The 20,902-nt window shown below is 45.0% G+C and overlaps 1 protein-coding gene across 6 annotated transcripts; it reads left to right on the top strand.

Moving 5' to 3' along the window:
- The first annotated feature begins 2,250 nt into the window (after nt 1–2,250).
- LOC109883867 (mediator of RNA polymerase II transcription subunit 25) lies at nt 2,251–18,138 on the top strand. Of its 6 annotated transcripts, none has more exons than XM_031834764.1 (20): nt 2,251–2,530; nt 3,396–3,523; nt 3,616–3,661; nt 3,770–3,894; nt 3,989–4,087; nt 6,293–6,413; nt 6,525–6,681; nt 6,772–6,899; nt 7,009–7,084; nt 7,381–7,655; nt 7,785–7,883; nt 8,913–8,998; nt 9,122–9,179; nt 9,308–9,415; nt 9,803–9,976; nt 14,110–14,223; nt 14,405–14,476; nt 16,575–16,745; nt 16,963–17,083; nt 17,600–18,138. In XM_031834764.1, the coding sequence occupies exons 2-20, from the start codon at nt 3,399–3,401 to the stop codon at nt 17,704–17,706; spliced, it is 2,262 nt and encodes a 753-aa protein (XP_031690624.1). In that variant the 5' UTR covers nt 2,251–2,530; nt 3,396–3,398; the 3' UTR covers nt 17,707–18,138. The 6 variants fall into 6 exon arrangements, with proteins under 6 accessions (XP_031690624.1, XP_031690628.1, XP_031690626.1 ...); XM_031834766.1 differs by having other exon boundaries at nt 2,339–2,530; nt 7,036–7,084; XM_031834765.1 differs by having other exon boundaries at nt 2,339–2,530; nt 8,916–8,998.
- The last annotated feature ends 2,764 nt before the right edge of the window (nt 18,139–20,902 follow it).

The following is a 20,902-nucleotide window of genomic DNA, read 5'->3' as shown; positions in this document are numbered from 1 at the left end:
CAGAGAAAGGGGAAGGCAGGGAGTGGATGAGGAGATGAATTAAAAAGACAAGGAATGGAAGCGAAAGAGTGTGTGTGTGAGAGTGAGTGTGTGTGTGTGAGGGAGAGGCGGAGGAGAACAGGTCTGTATATAGACACACTTGTCTAGGGGCGAACGGGGCACCTGCAGCACTTTGACAGTGTGAGCAGCATGAGAACAGTTCAGAACAACACACACACATACACACAGAAGTGCAGAAACACCAGTTAGCACTGCTACAACACCACAAACTGCTGGGGGGGGGGGGGGGCTGGAGGTGGGTGAAGGGGCCGGGGGAACTGCTGTCTCCATGGCAACGTTCCCACCGTGCATTTTTTTTTATTTAGTCGGAAAGACATTTCACTCAGTTCAGTGAGCTGAAAGAAGCAGAGAGGGAGGGAGAGAGACTGGGGGAGGTGTGTGCAATACATTACATAGAGCTGTTTCTATCACACTGGAGGGATTTATTAGGAAGCTGTCAGCTACGCATTATTGCTAATATATTACTCATTACTATATATAATGGTAATGTATTCTGTTATCTCATTAAATATACATGTCATTGCTGTGGGTGAGCCTTTGGTGTTTTTGAATTTAGCAATGAAACCATGTAGATAAAGGGAATGTAAACCTCATATCTATGTGACAAAAATATAAATATTCACTGTGCGGTGTAAGACTCATCATATGCAATATGGCTACACTTTTCAGTCCACTCCCTATGAATTTAACTTTTTTTTTATACCTTCATAAATGTCACCCCAGAATTAGAAATAACCTCTGTGTGTGTGTGTGTGTGTGTGTGTGTGTGTGTGTGTGTGTGTGTGTGTGTGTGTGTGTGTGTGTGTGTGTGTGTGTGTGTGTGTGTGTGTGTGTGTGTGTGTGTGTGTGTGTGTGTGTGTGTGTGTGTGTGTGTGTTTATTTGTGTTTTGACCTAATACCGTTTTCCAAAATCAGTGTCAGTTATTTGTCGTAACCCAGTTCTGTCTGTATGTCAGGTGTATCAGTGTGTTGGTGGTGATTACCTGTTGAGAACCAGATGGTCCCCTCTCTCCCAGCTGGAGGAGCCGGTCAAAAGAGGGATCGTCTATACTACACTCCCCCTGGAACAACCAGACAGGACAATCAAAGCACCTGATAGAGAAAAATGATCAAACCCCACAGAACAGTCCCCTAAAGCAATATGCCATTTCTCATCACCAAGAGGAAGTCAAAATACAACAGTGACAAAATTTGTTTTCCAACCACATCAGGAGTTGTAAGCTTTTCTAATTGCAGGAGAACTGCCGGTTCTGCCAATTGAATTTCAAAAGCAGTGACAAACTGCACTTCCCTCAGAGCTACAAAATACATCAAAGGGTCCTCGAAAGGGATGGACACACGGTCCCTTTACCGGAATTAATTTGGCCACTGTGCTTAAGTCAGAATGAAAGGCTGTGTGGGTTCAACGTGTTTGGGACCAAAGGATAGCCTTGGGCACACTCCTGGCCCCGCACAAACCCTGCTAAGGTCACTGGGAGCCAGCGCCCATGATGTGGCCCTCACTTGATGTTTGCCCATGGCCTAAATAGAACCGCTGCCACTTTACAGCGCCTTGCACTGCTTTAAATTGGGTTAAATGGATTCAGAACATTGTTTCTGTGGGATTGAATTTGATGAGCTCTGATGCCCTTTGCTGTTCGCTGGGCTGTGCTGACTGGCTCACAGTGCCACAGGGGAATAGATTATATTGTTGGATGAGAGAAACACAGCGCCCGTTGCGTTCCGTTCACAGGTTTCGCTCGTGGCGCATTGTGTTGATTTGACAACAGGTTAGCTCGCTGAAGGCCGCCCCAGTAATTATGTGCTTATTTCAGCACAGAGGATAGGAGGTGATCGAGACATGTCCTGGTTATAAAAATATTACGTTGGCAAGGGGGTTAGGCAGAACCTGTAGGCCCATTTCACAACCTATGTAAACGTACAGGACGTATAGGTTTATGCTTGATGTACTGGATACATGGACACTATAATCACTGATGTATCACTTCCTTGCCTGTTGTCTCAAATCATGCAGCTCACTGCCTTCAAGGCCTAGTCATTTTCTAAGACTAGCAGACTGTGCTGACCTCTGGTGTAACAAGGCGGTATGGCATATATGGCAAATAAATAATATCTCATATTATATGTCTCTATAATTTCACTGTAAATGTCATCAATTTGGTATAAATGATAGGACTGTCACTGACTGCCAGGACTGTCCGTTACCGCTTAGGTCCCTCATGGCAGCCATAGAGAGGTCAATCAGTTCTTGATCAGTTGCTCGGTTGTTGATTGAGCATCCCTTATGGTCCATTTTCAAGCTCAACCAGGCCTGAGATGTCGATAACAGAACGTTTGACTAGTGGTTTGTTTTCGGCACGGCCTACTTTGTGTGTCAAAATGACAATGGTTTCGTTTTATTAACTGTACAATTTAAGTATTTGGCCTCGTCTAAAACACAATTATTTGGCTGACGGCTAAATACCGCCAGGTGAGTAGCCCTCTAGCTAGCTGAACGCAATTAATGAAATCCTTTGGCTAGCATTGGCTTGTGTCCACCTCACTAATGCTATAATGTCTACATGCCCACGATAAATTGAATTTCTACTTCGCTTACTAAAGCTTTTATATTAGTCTATTAAAATGTTTGACATGTTAACCACATTACTGTTAGCTGTATAACTTTATAGTGAATGTAAGAGTTGCTGGTCATTGATGTACAAAAGGTAGCGGGAGCTAAGCTAACGTTGGCTGACTGGGGGTGTGTGTTCATTACGCTGATTCTACCTTTTACTCCAAACGGAAAACGTTTTGCCACGAACAATAGTTTATATTAGGCGAATTCAGGTAGGACCCTCCCCGTTTTTTAATTTTTTTGCTCCCGTTTGGTTCTTAAACGGTTTCCGTTGCAAGGGGTAAATGAACACACACACACACACACGTAACTTTAGGATGCTTTGACTGAGCATAATCAGTAGCCGTGGTCCATCAGTATACGTTTATTTATAGTTGTCCAGCTAAAAACGACCAAAGGAGTGTAGCTAATTATGCATTTTATGCCTGTCTAGTTCTTATCTTCTGCCTAACGCATTATGCCTGATTTGGCATAATGATTTGGGCAACTGATTCTGGACTGATGGACAACTTTCCATCTGCTATTCCATGCATTTCGTTTTTATCAAGATCGAGTGTTCAATGTGAAGTATTGTTAAATAGTTAGCTAATCATAACGTAAACCTAGGTAACATATCACAGTATGTTATGCATACCTGTCACAACCAGTGATCAAAGAGAGAGCAACTTTTGTTATGGCCCATTAACTGATTAAACTAGTCAACTTTTTTTTCTCCATCTAGATCATGGACCTGCCCATTAAACCTGGCGCCAATCAAGTGGCAGACGTGGTGTTCGTCATCGAAGGAACTGCAAACCTCGGCCCCTATTTTGAATCCCTCAGAAAACATTACATACTACCTGCAATCGAGTAAGTGGACTTCAATTGTACTTTTTGCTTCATTGGGTATGTACAATATCGCTCTGTGGAGTCCTGACTTGGTCCCTGTCCCATCATCACAGGTACTTCAATGGAGGCCCTCCAGCAGAGACAGACTTTGGAGGAGATGTGAGTCTTAATTCAACTTTGTTTTCTCCTTACGGTTATTACTATTTACTTACTCTTTATTTAAGAAGGTATGAGAACAACAATGCCAATTCTCTCCTCTTCTCTCAGTATGGAGGCACACAGTATGGTCTTGTTGTGTTCAACACAGTGGACTGTGCTCCTGAATCCTACGTCCAGTGTCACGCACCAACCAGCTCAGCCTTTGAGTTTGTCTCGTGGATTGACAGCATCCAGTAAGATTTGTTTTTGTCATGCTATTTAGAAGGACATGTTAAGATTCGTTAGTATTAATCTTCCTTGATCAATGTGTAACTTTGTCTCTGTCAGGTTCATGGGAGGAGGAGCAGAGAGCTGTAGTCTCATCGCAGAGGGTCTGTCTGTGGCCTTGCAGCTCTTTGATGACTTCAAAAAGATGAGGGAGCAAATGTGAGTTCTTCTTTTATTACTAAACTCAGCAAAAAAAAGAAATGCCCTCACTGTCAACTGTGTTTATTTTTAGCAAACTTAACATGTTATGTTCATACAAATATTTACACAAGATTCAACAACTGAGACATAAACTGAACAAGTTCCACAAGTGACTAATAGAAACTATTAGTCACTAACTATTGACTAATAGAAATGGAATAACGTGTCCCTGAACAAGGGAGGGGGGAGGAAGTCAAAATCAAAAGTAACAGTCAGTATCTGGTGTGGCCACCAGCTGCATTAAGTACTGCAGTGCATCTCCTCATGGACTGCACCAATTTGGCCGGTTCTTGCTGTGAGATGTTACCCCACTCTTCCAGCAAGGCACCTGCAAGTTCCCTGACATTTCTGGGGGGAGTGGCCCTAGCCCTCACCCTCTGATCCCAGGTCCTCTCTTCGATGGCCATGGCAGAACACTGACGTCCCTGTCTTGCAGGAAATTACACACAGAATGAGCAGTATGGCTGGTGGCATTGTCATGCTGGATGGTCATGTCAGGATGAGCCCGCGGGAAGGGTACCGCATGAGGGAGGAGGATGTCTTCCCTATAACGCACAGCGTTGAGATTGCCTGCAATGACGACAAGCTCTGTCCGATGATGCTGTGACACACTGCCCCAGACCATGACGGACCCTCCACCTCCAAATCCATCCTGCTCCAGAGCACAGGCCTCGGTGTAACCCTCATTCCTTCGACAACAAACGCGAATCCGACCATCACCCCTGGTGAGACAAAACCGCAACTCGTCAGTGAAGAGCACTTTTTGCTAGTCCTGTCTGGTCCAGCGAAGGTGGGTTTGTGCCCATAGGTGACGTTGTTACCGGTGATGTCTGGTGAGGACCTGCCTTACAACAGCCCCCTGCCTATAAGCCCTCAGTCCAGCCTCTCAGCCTATTGTGGACAGTCTGAGCACTGATGGAGGGATTGTGCTTTCCTGGTGTAACTCGGGCAGTTGTTGTTGCCATCCTGTACCAGTCCCGCAGGTGTGATGTTCGGATGTACCGATCCTGTGCAGGTGTTGTCACACGTGGTCTGCCACTGCGAGGACGATCAGCTGTCCGTCCTGTCTCCCTGTAGCGCTGTCTTGGGCGTCTCACAGTACGGACATTGCAATTTATTCCCCTGGCCACATCTGCAGTCCTCATGCCTCCTTGCAGCATGCCTAAGGCACGTTCACGCAGATGACCCTGGGCATATTTCTTTTGGTGTTTTTCAGAGTCAGTAACTGTGACCTTAATTGCCTACTGTCTGTAAGCTGTTAGTCTTAACGACCGTTCTACAGGTGCATGTTCATGAATTGTTAATGGTTCCTTGAACAAGCATGGGAAACAGGGCCTCCCGGGTGGCGCAGTGGTTAAGGGCGCTGTACTGCAGCGCCAGCTGTGCCATCAGAGTCCCTGGGTTCACGCCCAGGCTCTGTCGTAACCGGCCGCGACCGGGAGGTCCGTGGGGCGACGCACAATTGGCCTAGCGTCGTCCGGGTTAGGGAGGGCTGTCCTTGGGGGATGTCCTTGTCTCATCGCGCACCAGCGACTCCTGTGGCGGGCCGGGCGCAGTGCGCGCTAACCAAGGTTGCCAGGTGCACGGTGTACCCTCCGACACATTGGTGCGGCTGGCTTCCGGGTTGGATACGCGCTGTGTTAAGAAGCAGTACGGCTGGTTGGGTTGTGTATCGGAGGACGCATGACTTTCAACCTTCGTCTCTCCCGAGACGGCAATTAAGGTCACAGTTACTGACTCTGAAAAACACCAAAAGAAAGATGCCCAGGGTCATCTGCGTGAACGTGCCTTAGGCATGCTGCAAGGAGGCATGAGTCGGGAGTTGTAGCGATGAGACAAGATAGTAGCTACTACAACAATTGGATACCATGAAAAAGGGGTAAATTATTGTATTTTTTTTAAAGCATGGGAAACAGCGCCCGTAACGCTGGCAGTTTCCGTGGCGACACCACAGAAAAATGAATCCCTCTCTGAGGAAGAGGCACAAGGTTATTATGGGATATCAGCAGTAAACCCTTTACAATGAAGATCTGTGAAGTTATTTGGATTTTTACGTATGATCTTTGAAAGACAGGGTCCTGAAAAAGGGACGTTTCTTTTTTTGCTGAGTTTAGTAGACACACACACATACACTAGCATATGTCTCTTGTCTCTATTAATCAGAGGTCAGACACACAAAGTCTGTGTGCTGCTGTGTAACTCTCCGCCATACCTGCTCCCTGCCGTGGAGAGTGTCAGCTATACGGGCTGCACTGCAGACAATCTGGTCAAGATCATCAGAGATGTAAGTAACATAGCCTGTATATACTACCCGCTGGGGCATTTTGGGGAATGTGACTTCTGTACTTATTAATGGCTGCTGATATCCCATAATAACCTTGTGCCTCTTCCTCAGAGAGGGATTCATTTTTCTGTGGTGTCGCCACGGAAACTGCCAGCGTTACGGGCGCTGTTCGACAGGGCGTCACCAGTCGGGGGACAGGTCGACCCCCACCCAGACTACAGCCAAGACCCCTTCCACATGATCCTGGTTAGGGGTATCTCACTTCCTGGTGAGGAGCAGCACTCAAAATAATTGACAGAGAACAGATTGATTGAAGCCAGTATCGGCCCATCAAATTCTATGATGTTTCTTTCTCCAGTGTCATCAGGGGGAGGATCGGGCCCTCTCAAACCAATTCTACCCCCTCAACCCCTGCCTGTTAGTCAGCCTCCTCTTGGTCCCGCCTCGCAGGCTCCTCCACCAATAAGCACGGCCCATCCATATCAGGTACTGAAGATATGTTTTAACTTGGTAGCCTTTACCAGCCCATCAACATTGGATTGACAGGCTCTTAGCTGACACAGTGATCTCTCTCCCTCTCTTGCTGCCCTGTCAGCCCCCACCTTCCCTTAACGCGGCCCAGGCAGCTGCACAGATGGCTGTAGAGGCAGCCAACAACCAGAAGAGTCGCTGTGAGTACCAATAGCCTGTATTCTTCTATCCTCTGTCACCAGTATGGTTGATCATCAGCCCAGGTTGATTGTTAGTCTATTACAGGGGTGTTCACCTCTTACCCTACGAGGTCCGGAGCCTGCAGGTTTTCTGTTCTACCTGATAATTAAATGCACCAGGTCAAAATCAGTCCCCGATTAGAGGGTTAGAATGGGGGGGGGGGGGGCACAGTACTGAACTGGCTTCGAATTCCAGAGTTGAATATGAGGGGTCTATTATATCTGTTACCTTGTCTTTTTTGGCATCCCCCATCCAGTCCCAGGCATGGTCAATCCTGGTCCCCCATTCAGCGGTCAGTCAACTCTCCCATCTGTAGCAGGAGTGAAGTTGGCTCCCTCCAGTCAGCCCAGCCTATCCACAGTCACCATAGTTTCCACACCCATGTTGCCTCAGCAACAAGCCCCTCCCCCGCAGCAGCAACAAGTCCAGCCGCCGGGACAACCACAGCCTAATCAGCAGCAGCCAGTGCCCCCTCAGCAGCAGCAGCCCACAGCCAATCAGCAGACGCCCCCATCCTCACAGCCTGGCATGGTGAGGCCTGTCTATATGTTGCATCATCTTCCCACAATACTCCACATCAATATTCAACTTCTCTGCCTCCAGTCAAGTTGTCTTTCTCTCCATCTAACGCTTTCTCTTTCTCTCATTTTCTTCTGATAGCCTGGTGTGTCTGCAGCCCAGGCAAATCCGATTGGAGGACAGCAGCAAGGCGTTGCCAATAAGATTGTAGCATGGAGTGGGGTACTGGAGTGGCAAGAGGTGAGGGAAACTAGAACTTGGTTTAAACATGCTGCTGAAGAGGTCTATACGTCTTCTATTTGTGTTTTCAAGTCATCCTCTGACCTTGGAAAGAAATGTTATAAGGTCTGCAACAAAGCTATGCTTGGAACTGATTGAATCAACTGTCATTGATTATGACGTGAATAATCATACTATACCTTTGTGATGGATTTCACCTCAGATGAAAGTGATGGAGTTACTTGACATGGTTGAACCTGTTGTAGGGGAACATGGATTTGAATGATCTAAAATACTAATCAACTCTGGAGATGTTTGTGTTTCCAAGCCATTTGAAAACCTGACTTGGTCAATAATCACTAAGTATTGACTGATTTGCACTACTTCTTCTGTGATACCTGTTGACCATGAAACTCTATCACACAACAATGTGCAGCAAGCCTACACACTGTAACCAACACACAGTTAGACCACAACATCCCCAAACACGTGGACAATAGACATAGTATTGCCACAGGTCACTAAAGTGCATCTGAAGTCACGTATCAATAGATGCAGCATTCAGGTTAGATTTGTATATCTTCCTTGTTCAGGTCAGGATATTGCTGGATCATATCTTAGTCTCCTCTAATCCACCAGAGTCCTCCCAAATGCTGTACAGTACACATATAAAGAACCCATACATCTGGTCTTTAATCCCAACACAATGCAGTAGTAATGGTCAACAGGGACTGCAGCAGAGCTGACCGATCTGGGATTGATTAACTATTGATCCACTATTGATCCCCTGAAGATGAACGCTGCTTATTTTCCTGTAGGATTGGCGCCATCCATCCTCTTCACAATGTTCCACTGGCAGCACTGTTTTGCATGTTGGGTCATTTCTAACATGGAGGTTATTATTCAAACGGTGCCCCTGGGTGTAGGATCGAAGCCCCCTGGTCACTCTGTATGCTAACTTCCAAACCTCTCCTTCTGTTTCTCCAAACATCCCTCCATTCCTCTCCTCCCTCCCTACCTCCCCCACCCTCTCTCCATCCATCACTTCAGAAGCCTAAAGCCTCGTCTATGGATTCCAATACCAAACTCACTCGCTCCCTGCCCTGCCAGGTGCAAGTCAACCAAGGAGAGAACCTGTGAGTGTTTCACTGCAACTATCTTTGATATCATGCCAGTGTCAGCTGCACTGATTGGTCATTGTGTGTATTGCAATATGTATGAAGAGTTCTGATTGGTTTGTTCCCTGTTCTTCATGACAGAAATGCCGACCAGTGGCCACAGAAGCTCATCATGCAATTGATCCCACAACAGCTACTGGTGAGAGAACCCTCTCTGTGTGTGTTGTGTGTGTGTGTGTGTTGTGTGTGTGTGTGTGTGTGTGTTCAGAAATGACTCTATGACATTGAGAATACAGACATCTAAATAAAGTCTTTCTCCCTCCCCAGACAACACTCGGTCCCCTCTTCAGAAACTCTAGAATGGTTCAGTTTCTCTTCACCAACAAAGATGTGGAGTCACTAAAAGGTCTTTATCGTATCATGGCCACTGGATTTGTAAGTCCAGCTCTTCTGCTTCACATGCTCTATTTTTGCTGCCGTTTGTCCCTATCCTTTTCTGTCTCAATATTCAATACAGTGGAGTCTCAACAATAGACATCAGCAGTTCCCTCCATTGTGCACTAGATGGACTAGGCAGATATAAATAGGCTGCAGTTACACTCTGAGAACACTAGAGGGGGCACCATGTTCATCATTTAGTAAACGTCTACAGAGATTTTCAACGCTGTCGGGCGTCATAGAAAAACTGCATGCAGCCTGTGAGATTTACCCAGGTCCGATTAAATTCAGGTCAGATTGACTGGTTTTGTGTCACTTGAACTATGACGAGGGCTGTGACAGACTGACAGACAGTTCTGACCTATGTCCCCCCTCTGGCTGCAGGCGGGGTGCGTCCACTTCCCCCACAGCGCCCCCTGTGAGGTGCGGGTGCTCATGCTGCTCTACTCCTCCAAGAAGAGGATTTTCATGGGCCTCATCCCCAACGACCAGAGTGGCTTCGTCAACGGCATCCGACAGGTCATCACCAACCACAAACAGGTCCAGCAGCACCGCTCGGTGAGTCATACAGACACGGGTCATCAACAACCACAAACACTGCTCGGTGCGTCAGACGGACAGGTCCAGCAGCACCACTGTGAGTTAGGAGGGAATGAAGGGATTCAACCTGGAGGAAAGGTGGTAGTATACATGCTAGTAACTGGAGCTATACTAGCCAGCACAGTGGAAGGGCTTCCCAAGAGCAGTCTTGGGCCAATGACGTGGCCAATTTTTATTTTAAAAATATTTTTTTACCTTTTTAACTAGACAAGTCAGTTAAGTACAAATTCCTATTTTCAATGACGGCCTAGGAACGGTAGGTTAACTGCCTTGTTCAGGGGCAGAACGACAGATTTCTACCTTGTCAGCTCGGGGATTCGATCTTGCAACCTTTCGGTTACTAGTCCAACGCTCTAACCACTAGGCTACCTGCGGAAAATGTTTTCCTGTTTGAGAGCACCACCCCTTGTCATTTCTGGTTTGATCTCGATTACAGTCAACACAATTCTAACAACCGTTAGGATACCGTGTTTTCCTTCAGGTTAACATTTAGCGTGCAGATTTTGTGACAGAAACGGAATGCCTCAGTTACAAATCCAACCTGCCTGTGGTCTACAAGACTTTATATCCTCACAGCCTTTCTGCTCCCCTTATAGTTGATGCCGCCTGTCTACTCATGCTGCAAATTTGAGTGAAAAACATGTTAGACCGTGTTTATTTATCGAAGACGGAGACCTTGTGTCCCATTACATATTCAAAGCTGCATTGCTAATGGAGAATTGCTATGGCAATCTCAACACAATTAAAATTTCAATTATTTGATCGTTGTTTGGGGTATTTTTTTCCCAGACGTGGCTCTGGAATAGTGTTACTGGTGATTTAGATATGATTTTTTAACCGTGAAAGACCCAAATTGAATATTTTCCCTGAACCATACAGATGACTTGATGTTAAAGGTCCAATGCAGCTGTTTTTCTCTCAATATCAAATCATTTCTTGGTAACAATGAAGTACCTTACTGTGATTGTATTCAAGAAATGGGGCGGCAGGGTAGCCTAGTGGTTAGAGCGTTGGACTAGTAACCGGAAGGTTGCAAGTTCAAATCCCTGAGCTGACAAGGTACAAATCTGTCGTTCTGCCCCTGAACAGGCAGTTAACCCACTGTTCCCAGGCCGTCATTGAAAATAAGAATTTGTTCTTAACTGACTTGCCTGGTTAAATAAAGGTTAAAATATATATATATATATATATAATTATGGATGGTGTTAGAAAAAATTTCACTATTCGAATAGTATCATGAATATTAGTCAGATATCTGGATATTCTAAATGCATGTGGTTTTTAAACTTTAACCTGAGCACTGCTGCCTGAAGGAGAGAGGCTGGCTTGCCTGGTTAAATAAAGGTTTAAAAAAATGCTGCAGAGGGGGCGGTGTATGTGAGATGGGACCGGAGGGAGAGAGAGAGACTGTTATAGTTAGCTAGGCTAACAACAACCTATTTGTTGGATGCTCGTTGTAGCCTACCTCTTCTCATTTCGCTAACTTTTAATTACATAATTTTATTCCATCTCGCATGTATTAGTAAACTCTCACTCCACTTTCTACACATTGAGACTCTTCACAGCTTTGATTGGCCAACATAAATAATAAGCTACACAAGAAGAATACCTCTTTTTTTTTTCTTCTTCTGGGGAGCATGTCATAACTACATTGTAAAGTTTGTTTTATTAAAAACTATACAGAAAATGTTTTATTAATTATTTGAAATGTTACATTTAATTTAGAAAGGGCTTTTTCAGTGTTAAAATAGGCTTATGATGTTTTTTGTTGACAAGTATTTGAATACATGCACATCCCTAGTTAAAATTGTAAAAGAAAATAGCTTCTTAGCAAAGAGCATTTTCTTAAGCTGTCTGGGCATGGTCTGAGTGAAGAGGGGAAAACTTAACTAGCTCTTATTGGCAGAGAGGTTTGGAACTTTTTACTGCCGGGTGATGTCACCAGGTAGGCCAAAATGCCAACCCATTTCAGAATGTCTTTTAAAACAGCTCTGACACTAAAAGAGCATTATTTTCATAGTACTATTCCAACCTCAGTGTGTAAAACACAGTAAAATCACGTTTTGACTGCACTGGGCCTTTAATGTGTGCTCTGGGTGTTTTTAGGCAGGCTACTGAGTTAAATAGGAAGTCCACAGGGAAGAGAGAGGAGAAAATAGAGGAGACGGACAGCATTTATCCTGATCCTAGATCAGGGGTGTCAAACTAATTTACCCAGCGGGCCAAATTCTGTCTTCACTGAGGTCTGGAGGGCCGTACTTCAAATGGGTAATAATTCCTCTCCGTCAAAATGTGCAAAAATATTCCTCCATCACTTTTGGAATTTTCGATGCTCCCTGACTGTTAGCTTTCGATGACTGTTAGCACACTGGACAGAGTGAAGAGACTATAAATGTAGATCAATTATAATTTCTACACAGTTTTGATTTGGTTTTAGTCATTGCAATGTTAATTGAGATTGGTTTTCGCCCGGAAAAAATAGCAAAAAAAAACTGCAGGCAGGATTGAATCGTCTTGTGGCCTTGAGTTTGACACATGTCGTAGATGGTGGTGTTGTCTCATCCAGTTCCACGATTAGACAGGTTAGGATAGGCAGGAATACCATTGTAAGTACAGTGGGGCAAAAAAGTATTTAGTCAGCCACCAATTGTGCAAGTTCTCCCACTCAAAAAGATGAGAGAGGCCTGTAATTTTCATCATAGGTACACTTCAACTATGACAGACAATTAGAAAATCACATTGTAGGATTTTTTATGAATTTATTTGCAAATTATGGTGGAAAATAAGTATTTGGTCACCTACAAACAAGAAAGATTTCTGGCTCTCACAGACCTGTAACTTCTTCTTCAAGAGGCTCCTCTGTCCTCCACTCGTTACCTGTATTAATGGCACCTGTTTGAACTTATTATCAGTATAAAAGACACCTGTCCACAACCTTAAACAGTCACACTCCAAACTCCACTATGGCCAAGACCAAAGAGCTGTCAAAGGACACCAGAAACAAAATTGTAGACCTGCACCAGGCTGGGAAGACTGAATCTGCAATAGGTAAGCAGCTTGGTTTGAAGAAATCAACTGTGGGAGCAATTATTAGGAAATGGAAGACATACAAGACCACTAATAATCTCCCTCGATCTGGGGCTCCACGCAAGATCTCACCCCGTGGGGTCAAAATGATCACAAGAACGGTGAGCAAAAATCCCAGAACCACACGGGGGGACCTAGTGAATGACCTGCAGAGAGCTGGGACCAAAGTAACAAAGCCTACCATCAGTGTAACACTACGCCGCCAGGGACTCAAATCCTGCAGTGCCAGACGTGTCCCCCTGCTTAAGCCTGTACATGTCCAGGCCCGTCTGAAGTTTGCTAGAGAGCATTTGGATGATCCAGAAGAAGATTGGGAGAATGTCATATGGTCAGATGAAACCAAAATATAACTTTTTGGCAAAAACTCAACTCGTCGTGTTTGGAGGACAAAGAATGCTGAGTTGCATCCAAAGAACACCATACCTACTGTGGAGCATATGGGGGTGGAAACATCATGCTTTGGGGCTGTTTTTCTGCAAAGGGACCAGGGCGACTGATCCGTGTAAAGGAAAGAATGAATGGGGCCATGTATCGTGAGATTTTGAGTGAAAACCTCCTTCCATCAGCAAGGGCATTGAAGATGAAACGTGGCTGGGTCTTTCAGCATGACAATGATCCCAAACACACCACCCCGGCAACGAAGGAGTGGCTTCGTAAGAAGCATTAAGGTCCTGGAGTGGCCTAGCCAGTCTCCAGATCTCAACCCCATAGAAAATCTTTGGAGGGAGTTGAAAGTTCATGTTGCCCAGCAACAGCCCCAAAACATCACTGCTCTAGAGGAGATCTGCATGGAGGACTGGGCCAAAATACCAGCAACAGTGTGTGAAAACCTTGTGAAGACTTACAGAAAAAGTTTGACCTCTGTCATTGGCAACAAAGGGTATATAACAAAGTATTGAGAAACTTTTGTTATTGACCAAATACTTATTTTCCACCATAATTTGCAAATAAATTCATTAAAAACCTTACACTAGAAAAGTAACCTTGTTGGTTCTCTTCTCCAGATAGGTTCAGGAGGGCCGATGCCAGGGCCACCTGGCCAGGTTCAACCCAATCAGAACTTCCTCAACCGGCCGCAGGGGCCCATCCCTGTCTCCCATGGCAACGTGCAGCAGCAGGTACTGTGATTAATCCTGTGGTGTCTCAGCTTGTGCACTCCTCGTTTCCTCCCTCTCCCCTCCTGTTTCTATTGTCCCGCAATGACTGCATGTCCCGCAATGACTGCATGTCCAGCAATGACTTTCATCTCCTCCCCTTCTGCACCTTCTCTTCCTCCCCTTCTCTCTCTCCTCTGTTCAGTCTGTGGTGGTGGGCATGCCCTCTGTTAGTCAGGTCACTCTGATGGAGGAACAGCAGAGACAGGCCAACCTGGTGAGACTCGCACACATACACAAAAACTCTCACCCAAAATACATGTTTAAAAAATGCACTGAACTTTACCAGGTACAAACTCTCCCTGTGCTCGTTTTGGCACCTGCCTGGTTGGTGAGCAGCTCCTCTCCACTCTGCATGTGTTAGCTACTCTCTCACACTGTCTCAATGGGTGCTCACTGCTACCAATATAGCCTGCCCAGCATGTTCTGGGTTCAGCGAGTTACATTGTTACATTCGGCCTGTCTCTTTTTAAAGTGAACCCGGTACACCGTTCCAATGAATCATATGTACAGAGCCTTCAGAAAGTATTCATAGCCTTTGACTTATTTGTTACAGCCTGAATTCAAAATGGATTCAATATTTTTTTTCTCACCCATCTACACACATACCCCATAATGACAAAGTGAAAATGTGTTTAAAAATGCTAATTTATTGAAAATGAAGTACAGAAATATCTCTCACCTTAGTATTCACACCCCTGATTAATACTTTGTAGAAGCACCTTTGGCAATGATTACAGCTGAGACTGTCTGGGTACTTTTCTGGACTGTACTATATTTGCCCATTATTCTTCTTCAAATTCTTCAAGCTCTGTCAAGTTCATTGTTGATCATTGCTAGACAGTCATTTTCAAGTCTTGCCACAGATTTTCAAGCCAATTTAAGTCAAATCTGTAACTAGGCCACTCAGGAACATTCATTGTTGTCTTGGTAAGCAACTCCAGTGTAGATTTGCCCTTATGTTTTAGGTTATTGTCCTGCTGAAAGATGAATTCCTCGCCCAGTATCTGTTGGAAAGAAGACAACCAGGTTTTCTTTTATGATTTTGACTGTGCTTATAGCTGTATTCCATTTATTTTTATCCCCAAAAACTCCATATTCCTTGCCGATGACAAGCATACACATAACATGATGCAGCCACCACCATGCTTTAAAATATGAAGAGTGGTACTCAGTCGTGTTGTGTTGTATTTGTATTTGCCCCACTTTGTTTCCAGGACAAAAAGTTCATTTTTGTCACATTTTAAGTGACTTGTTGCAAACAGGATGCATGTTTTAGAATATATTCTGTTGGACATAAGACTGAAAAAACACCAGCAAATCAGCTCCAAGTGTTTTTAATTTTTGAAATCTCCAAACTATTCCAATGTATAATAGAGAGATATGTGATTGTGTGTAAATGTAAGCAAGGTTTGAAATTATTATATTTGAGTCAAATACTATATCTGTTCGGGCTTCTTGCGGTCAATTTGAAGTCTACAAATTATTTGTTATTATGTTCTGGCCCCCTGACCGTCTGCTGAAGAAAAAATCGTTCCGCGGCTGAATCTAGTTTGATCCCTGCTGTACAGGTTTCCGTTCTCCTATCACTACCATTCAACTTTGTAACTGTTTTAAAATCACCATTGGCCTCATCGTGAAATCCCTTTGCAGTTTCCTTCCTCTCCGGCAACTGAGTTAGGAAGGACGCCTGTATCTTCGTAGTGACTGGGTGTATTGATACACCTTCCAAAGCCTATTTAATAACTTCACCATGCTCAAATGGTTATTCAGCGTCTGCTTTAAAAAAAGTTTTTACACATCTACTAATCGGTGCCTTTCTTTGTGAGGAATTGAACAACCTCCTTGGTCTTTGTGGTTGAATCTGTGCTTGAAATTCACTCCTCGATTGAGGGACCTTACAGATGGTTGTACTGTATGTGTGGGGTACAGAGATGGTCTAGTAATTTGTGAATCATGTTAAACACTTATTGCACACAGTGAGTCCATGCAACTTATTATGTGATTTGTTAAGCCAAGTTTTACTCCTGAACTTATTTAGGCTTGCCATAAAAAAAGGGGTAGAATACTTATTGACTCAATACTTTTCAGTTTAGATGTATTTATTTTTCAAATATTTTATACAAACAAAATTCTATTTTATGTGTAGATCAGTGACACAAAATCTAAAATCAGGCTGTAACACAACAAAATATGAAAAAGGGGGAAGGGGTGTGAATACTTTTTGAAGGCACTGTATTTAAAGTCTCACTCTACTTAGTGCTCTTATCTCTCCAACCTTCTTCTAAACCTCTGACTCTCTGCTTCCCATCCAGATGACGATGAGAGCATCCGGCGCACCTAATCAGCAGCCACCTGTCACCGGTGCTCCGCCCAACCAGGTTGCTCAAGGTGGACAGGCCCCGCCCCAGGGTGCCATGCTCCGCCTTCCAAATCCAGGAGCCAATCCACAGCTGCGCAGTCTCCTCCTCAGCCAACAGCAGCCAGTAAGAACACAACAGTTAACTCTACCAGCCTTGACCGTCATTCATGAAATACATTTGTTATTATAGTGCATCGTCTTGTAGCCAGGGCTAGATCACCACTGCACACTCTAGAAAGGCTTCTAAATATGTAATACTTGTCTCTATTGGTTAATGATAATGAAGGTCCTACCTACTGTATGATTGATGGTAACCTAGGTGTTGTGTTCCTGTCTCTCAGCAGGGTGGTGTTGGTCACATGCAGGGCATGATGCCTCACCAGGGGCTGGGAGGGCAGCTGGTCCACCCTACTCCAGGAGCGGGCCCCCAAATGCAGGCCCAGTGGAGACAGCCCCTGGCAGGTTAGCTACAGCCATGGACCCTTTCACTCACATCACACACTGTAAAGATAGTTTGGAGCTAGACATCAGTGCACGGATTGGCTTTACAATGCAATCTGTCATTACGAAGCCATTGTTTCCTAATGATTGAGCTTTTGTGTGTAAACTGCTAAATTCAAAAGGGAGGGTGATTGAACATATCTCTCCCTATGGTTATCAGACTGAGGCTGGGCTATATGGCGTTGACACCAGCCGCAGGATGAATTGAGGATGTCACAGATTAGAGTGATGCTGTCTCATAGAGTATGTGCATGGTGCCTTTCACTTTGCTGCAACCTGATAGCTGAACAGTTTAGACTCGCACTTCACATTGTTGTTTTTTGCTCAAGTCTGCTCGATAATGCTGTTTACTTTGTGCGTTGCTGACTCTATCTGTAACTCAAAAGTAGTTAGTATGTAGTTTATTACCACTGTGTTTATGATGATGTAATCAATGCACATGTTGCTGTCCCAGGTTAACTCTCTCCTCTCTCTCAGGTCAGATGATGATGGCTGCTGGTCAGAGGGGCCCTGGAGCCCAGCCCCCCGGGATGCCCCAGGTGTCTTCCGTCATGGAGGATGAGATTCTCATGGACCTTATTTGAGTTTGGACCCACAAAGACTACATCCCCCAGCAACCAGCATTTTCAGTTTCATCATGGGGGCAGACTGGGAGATGTAGTTTTCCTAGTTTCTACTCTGGCTTTTTTTTCTTTTTTTTTCTTATTTTATATCAAAAGTTTGTACTGTAGAGTTATTGGAGATGAGGGGAGGACAAGGCAGCACCCACTCTCATGCATATGCACACACACACACACAAACACAAACCCTATCACACACTTAATGAAGCCAACGCAATGGGAGGACAGTGTTCATTACACTGTTGTGTGCTTGTATGGAAACCTGTTTTACATTCATTTAATTGTTTATATGAAATGTATTTTTTATTGAGGTTAAACTTTTTCTGAAGTTGTGTTTTTGAGCTATATTACATTGTTTTATTGAGATGAAATATATACATTTTGTCAAGGAGCCAACCAATGTGTAGAGTCCTTTTTAAAAGTGAGTATACACATAACTCTCCAACCCTGTTCCTGGAGAGCTACCGTCCTGTTCCTGGAGAGCTACCGTCCTGTTCCTGGAGAGCTACCGTCCTGTAGGTTTTCACTACAGTCCTGTTCCTGGAGAGCTACCGTCCTGTAGGTTTTCACTACAGTCCTGTTCCTGGAGAGCTACCGTCCTGTAGGTTTTCACTACAGTCCTGTTCCTGGAGAGCTACCGTCCTGTAGGTTTTCACTACAGTCCTGTTCCTGGAGAGCTACCGTCCTGTAGGTTTTCACTACAGTCCTGTTCCTGGAGAGCTACCGTCCTGTAGGTTTTCACTACAGTCCTGTTCCTGGAGAGCTACCGTCCTGTAGGTTTTCACTACAGTCCTGTTCCTGGAGAGTTACCGTCCTGTAGGTTTTCACTACAGTCCTGTTCCTGGAGAGCTACCGTCCTGTAGGTTTTCACTGCAGTCCAGTTCCTGGAGAGCTACCGTCCTGTAGGTTTTCACTACAGTCCTGTTCCTGGAGAGCTACCGTCCTGTAGGTTTTCACTACAGTCCTAATCTAGCGCACCTGATTCTAATAATTAGCTGGAGCAAAAACTTGCAAGACTGTAGCTCTCCAGGAACAGGGTTGGAGAGCCCTGACATAGATTGATCTGTGCCTGAATGCCTGTTATCCAACTCTTTGTGACAGTAGTCTGTCTGAATGTGTGTGTATTAACACTACAGCAGTGTGTGAGAATGACTAAAGTAGACACACCAATATATAGTTTGAAGTGTGTTTCTGCCAAATGGTGTCAGTGTTAATTCTAACTACTCCAATATGTTGTGGATCCATACCGAGGCCTCCTGTGCCAAGTAGTTATACCAGATGGCGTCGCTTGGCCATGTTTTCCCTGGCATAATGCACAATCAGGCTGACCGCATGCGCACATGGCAGTGTCCACATATGTGCCCAAAATGAGCTTCACACGGCTAAAAACACATACACATTGCAGACACTCACATAACTCAACTCGTCCATTAAATATTGTTGGCAATAAATCCTGTAGTGTGTATTATACACAGACACCTGTACTAACTGCACACAGTCCAGTGAGCTGTATACACATGCTGCAAAACTAAACATTATGTACACTTGAACCTTATTACCCCACAGACCAACACATTGTTAGCCCTGTGCAGATGCACAGACAGGAAGTGATGTCAGTCCCTGTCACCAGGGAGACGGAGATGGTTGCTTAGATACCATGACACTGGGTTCTTGTTTCTAAGCTTTTTTCTCCACCTCTCCCTCACGTACTCACACAGACGGAAAGACAGAGACACTGACTAGTCCCCCAGTGGCTGGCGTTCATCTCTCACCTGCCTCCCTCTTTCCATCACTGGTCGACCCTGTGAGCTGACATTCTCTTTCTCCCTTTCTCTTCTCAGTCTTTCTAATGGGCTGAGTTAATATCTCTATTTCGACATCACTGCGTGTCCTTTAATGCCAGCCACACGTCTCTGAAATTATGCTTCTACCATATGAGCAGGAAGTAGCAGAATAGTAAGCATGAGACTAAAAGTAAAGTATGATGATTTTGTTGTGATATATATATTGAGTTGATAGAGCAGATGTGACAGGCTCTTTTTCCTATTGAATGGGACTGTTGACGCTGTTTTTCTAGCTGTGGTCTGTCTGTCCTGGTTTTCAAGGGGACAGTGGGCCATTGTGTGAGCCTGGGTGTTTATAGGTCCTGGAGATGGAGTTTATTGGCCTGGTGGCAGAAGTGTTGTTGGACCTGATGGGGTTTATGGGCCTGGGGGCAGAGTTTGTTTTATGGCATGCTGGAGGAGTGTTATCAGGCCTAGTGGTGAGTGGATGTATTTTTACAGCCTTCTGGTACAGCTACATTTAGCTTGGAGAGGGGATGATATCATGCCTTAAATTGGATTGGTCTTTACTTTTTAGGGCCTGGTGGTAGAGCTACACTGGGCCTAGTGGTGGAGGTCAATGCTGCCTAATGGATGTGGGGTGCCAGATGGTGTTGTTTGTGATGGAGGAGGTCTATCGACTCAGTAGTGGAGATGCAGGCTTGGTTAACTCTGTGTCAGAGTGCAGCTCCTCTTTCAGAGTGTAAAGCTAAGCTTCAGAACATGGATGGATCCTAGCCTGGCTAGTCACAAGAGATGAATGTTGAATTTAGTATGTATCACAGAGGATAGGTTGTTGTCTACTGCTGGGGTCCATGCTGTTAACCCATCAGATAAAGATCAAAGGTCTCTCAAGGCCCCCAGATGATGCAGAAAGTTCAGCTCTGAGATTCTGAGAAGGGAAACGGGGTGCCTCCCGCACGGCAGGTGTGTCTGGCTCACTTCATACCCTACAGTCTCCTTGTTTCTGCGACCCAGCAGAGTGCTAAGGTGGCACAGCTCCCAACGCTAACCTCTAACGCAGTTAACGCCAACAGACACTTAACTCACATACACAGCAATATCCACACCACAGCAGCCATGAGATCTGAACATTGCAGAGGGAGCTGCAGCAGCCAAGCACATCTCAATGTGCTAACACAGCCCAAGACAGAGAGGAACAGGAACATCAACCCAGCGTAGCAGGACAGAGCTTTAACCAAAACGCAGAGCCGCAGATACTAGGTTGCAAGTGCTCTACCTCCATATGAACTGCATCCTTCCAGCGGCTCCCGTCTCTATTCATTTAACGGCTTGTGGTGTCCACTCAATCAGTCACTTATAGGCTACCCTGACGG

The sequence above is a fragment of the Oncorhynchus kisutch genome, linkage group LG10, assembly GCF_002021735.2.
Source record: "Oncorhynchus kisutch isolate 150728-3 linkage group LG10, Okis_V2, whole genome shotgun sequence".
NCBI classification, from domain to species: Eukaryota; Metazoa; Chordata; class Actinopteri; order Salmoniformes; family Salmonidae; genus Oncorhynchus; species Oncorhynchus kisutch.
This window is presented reverse-complemented; position numbering and strand designations above follow the sequence as displayed.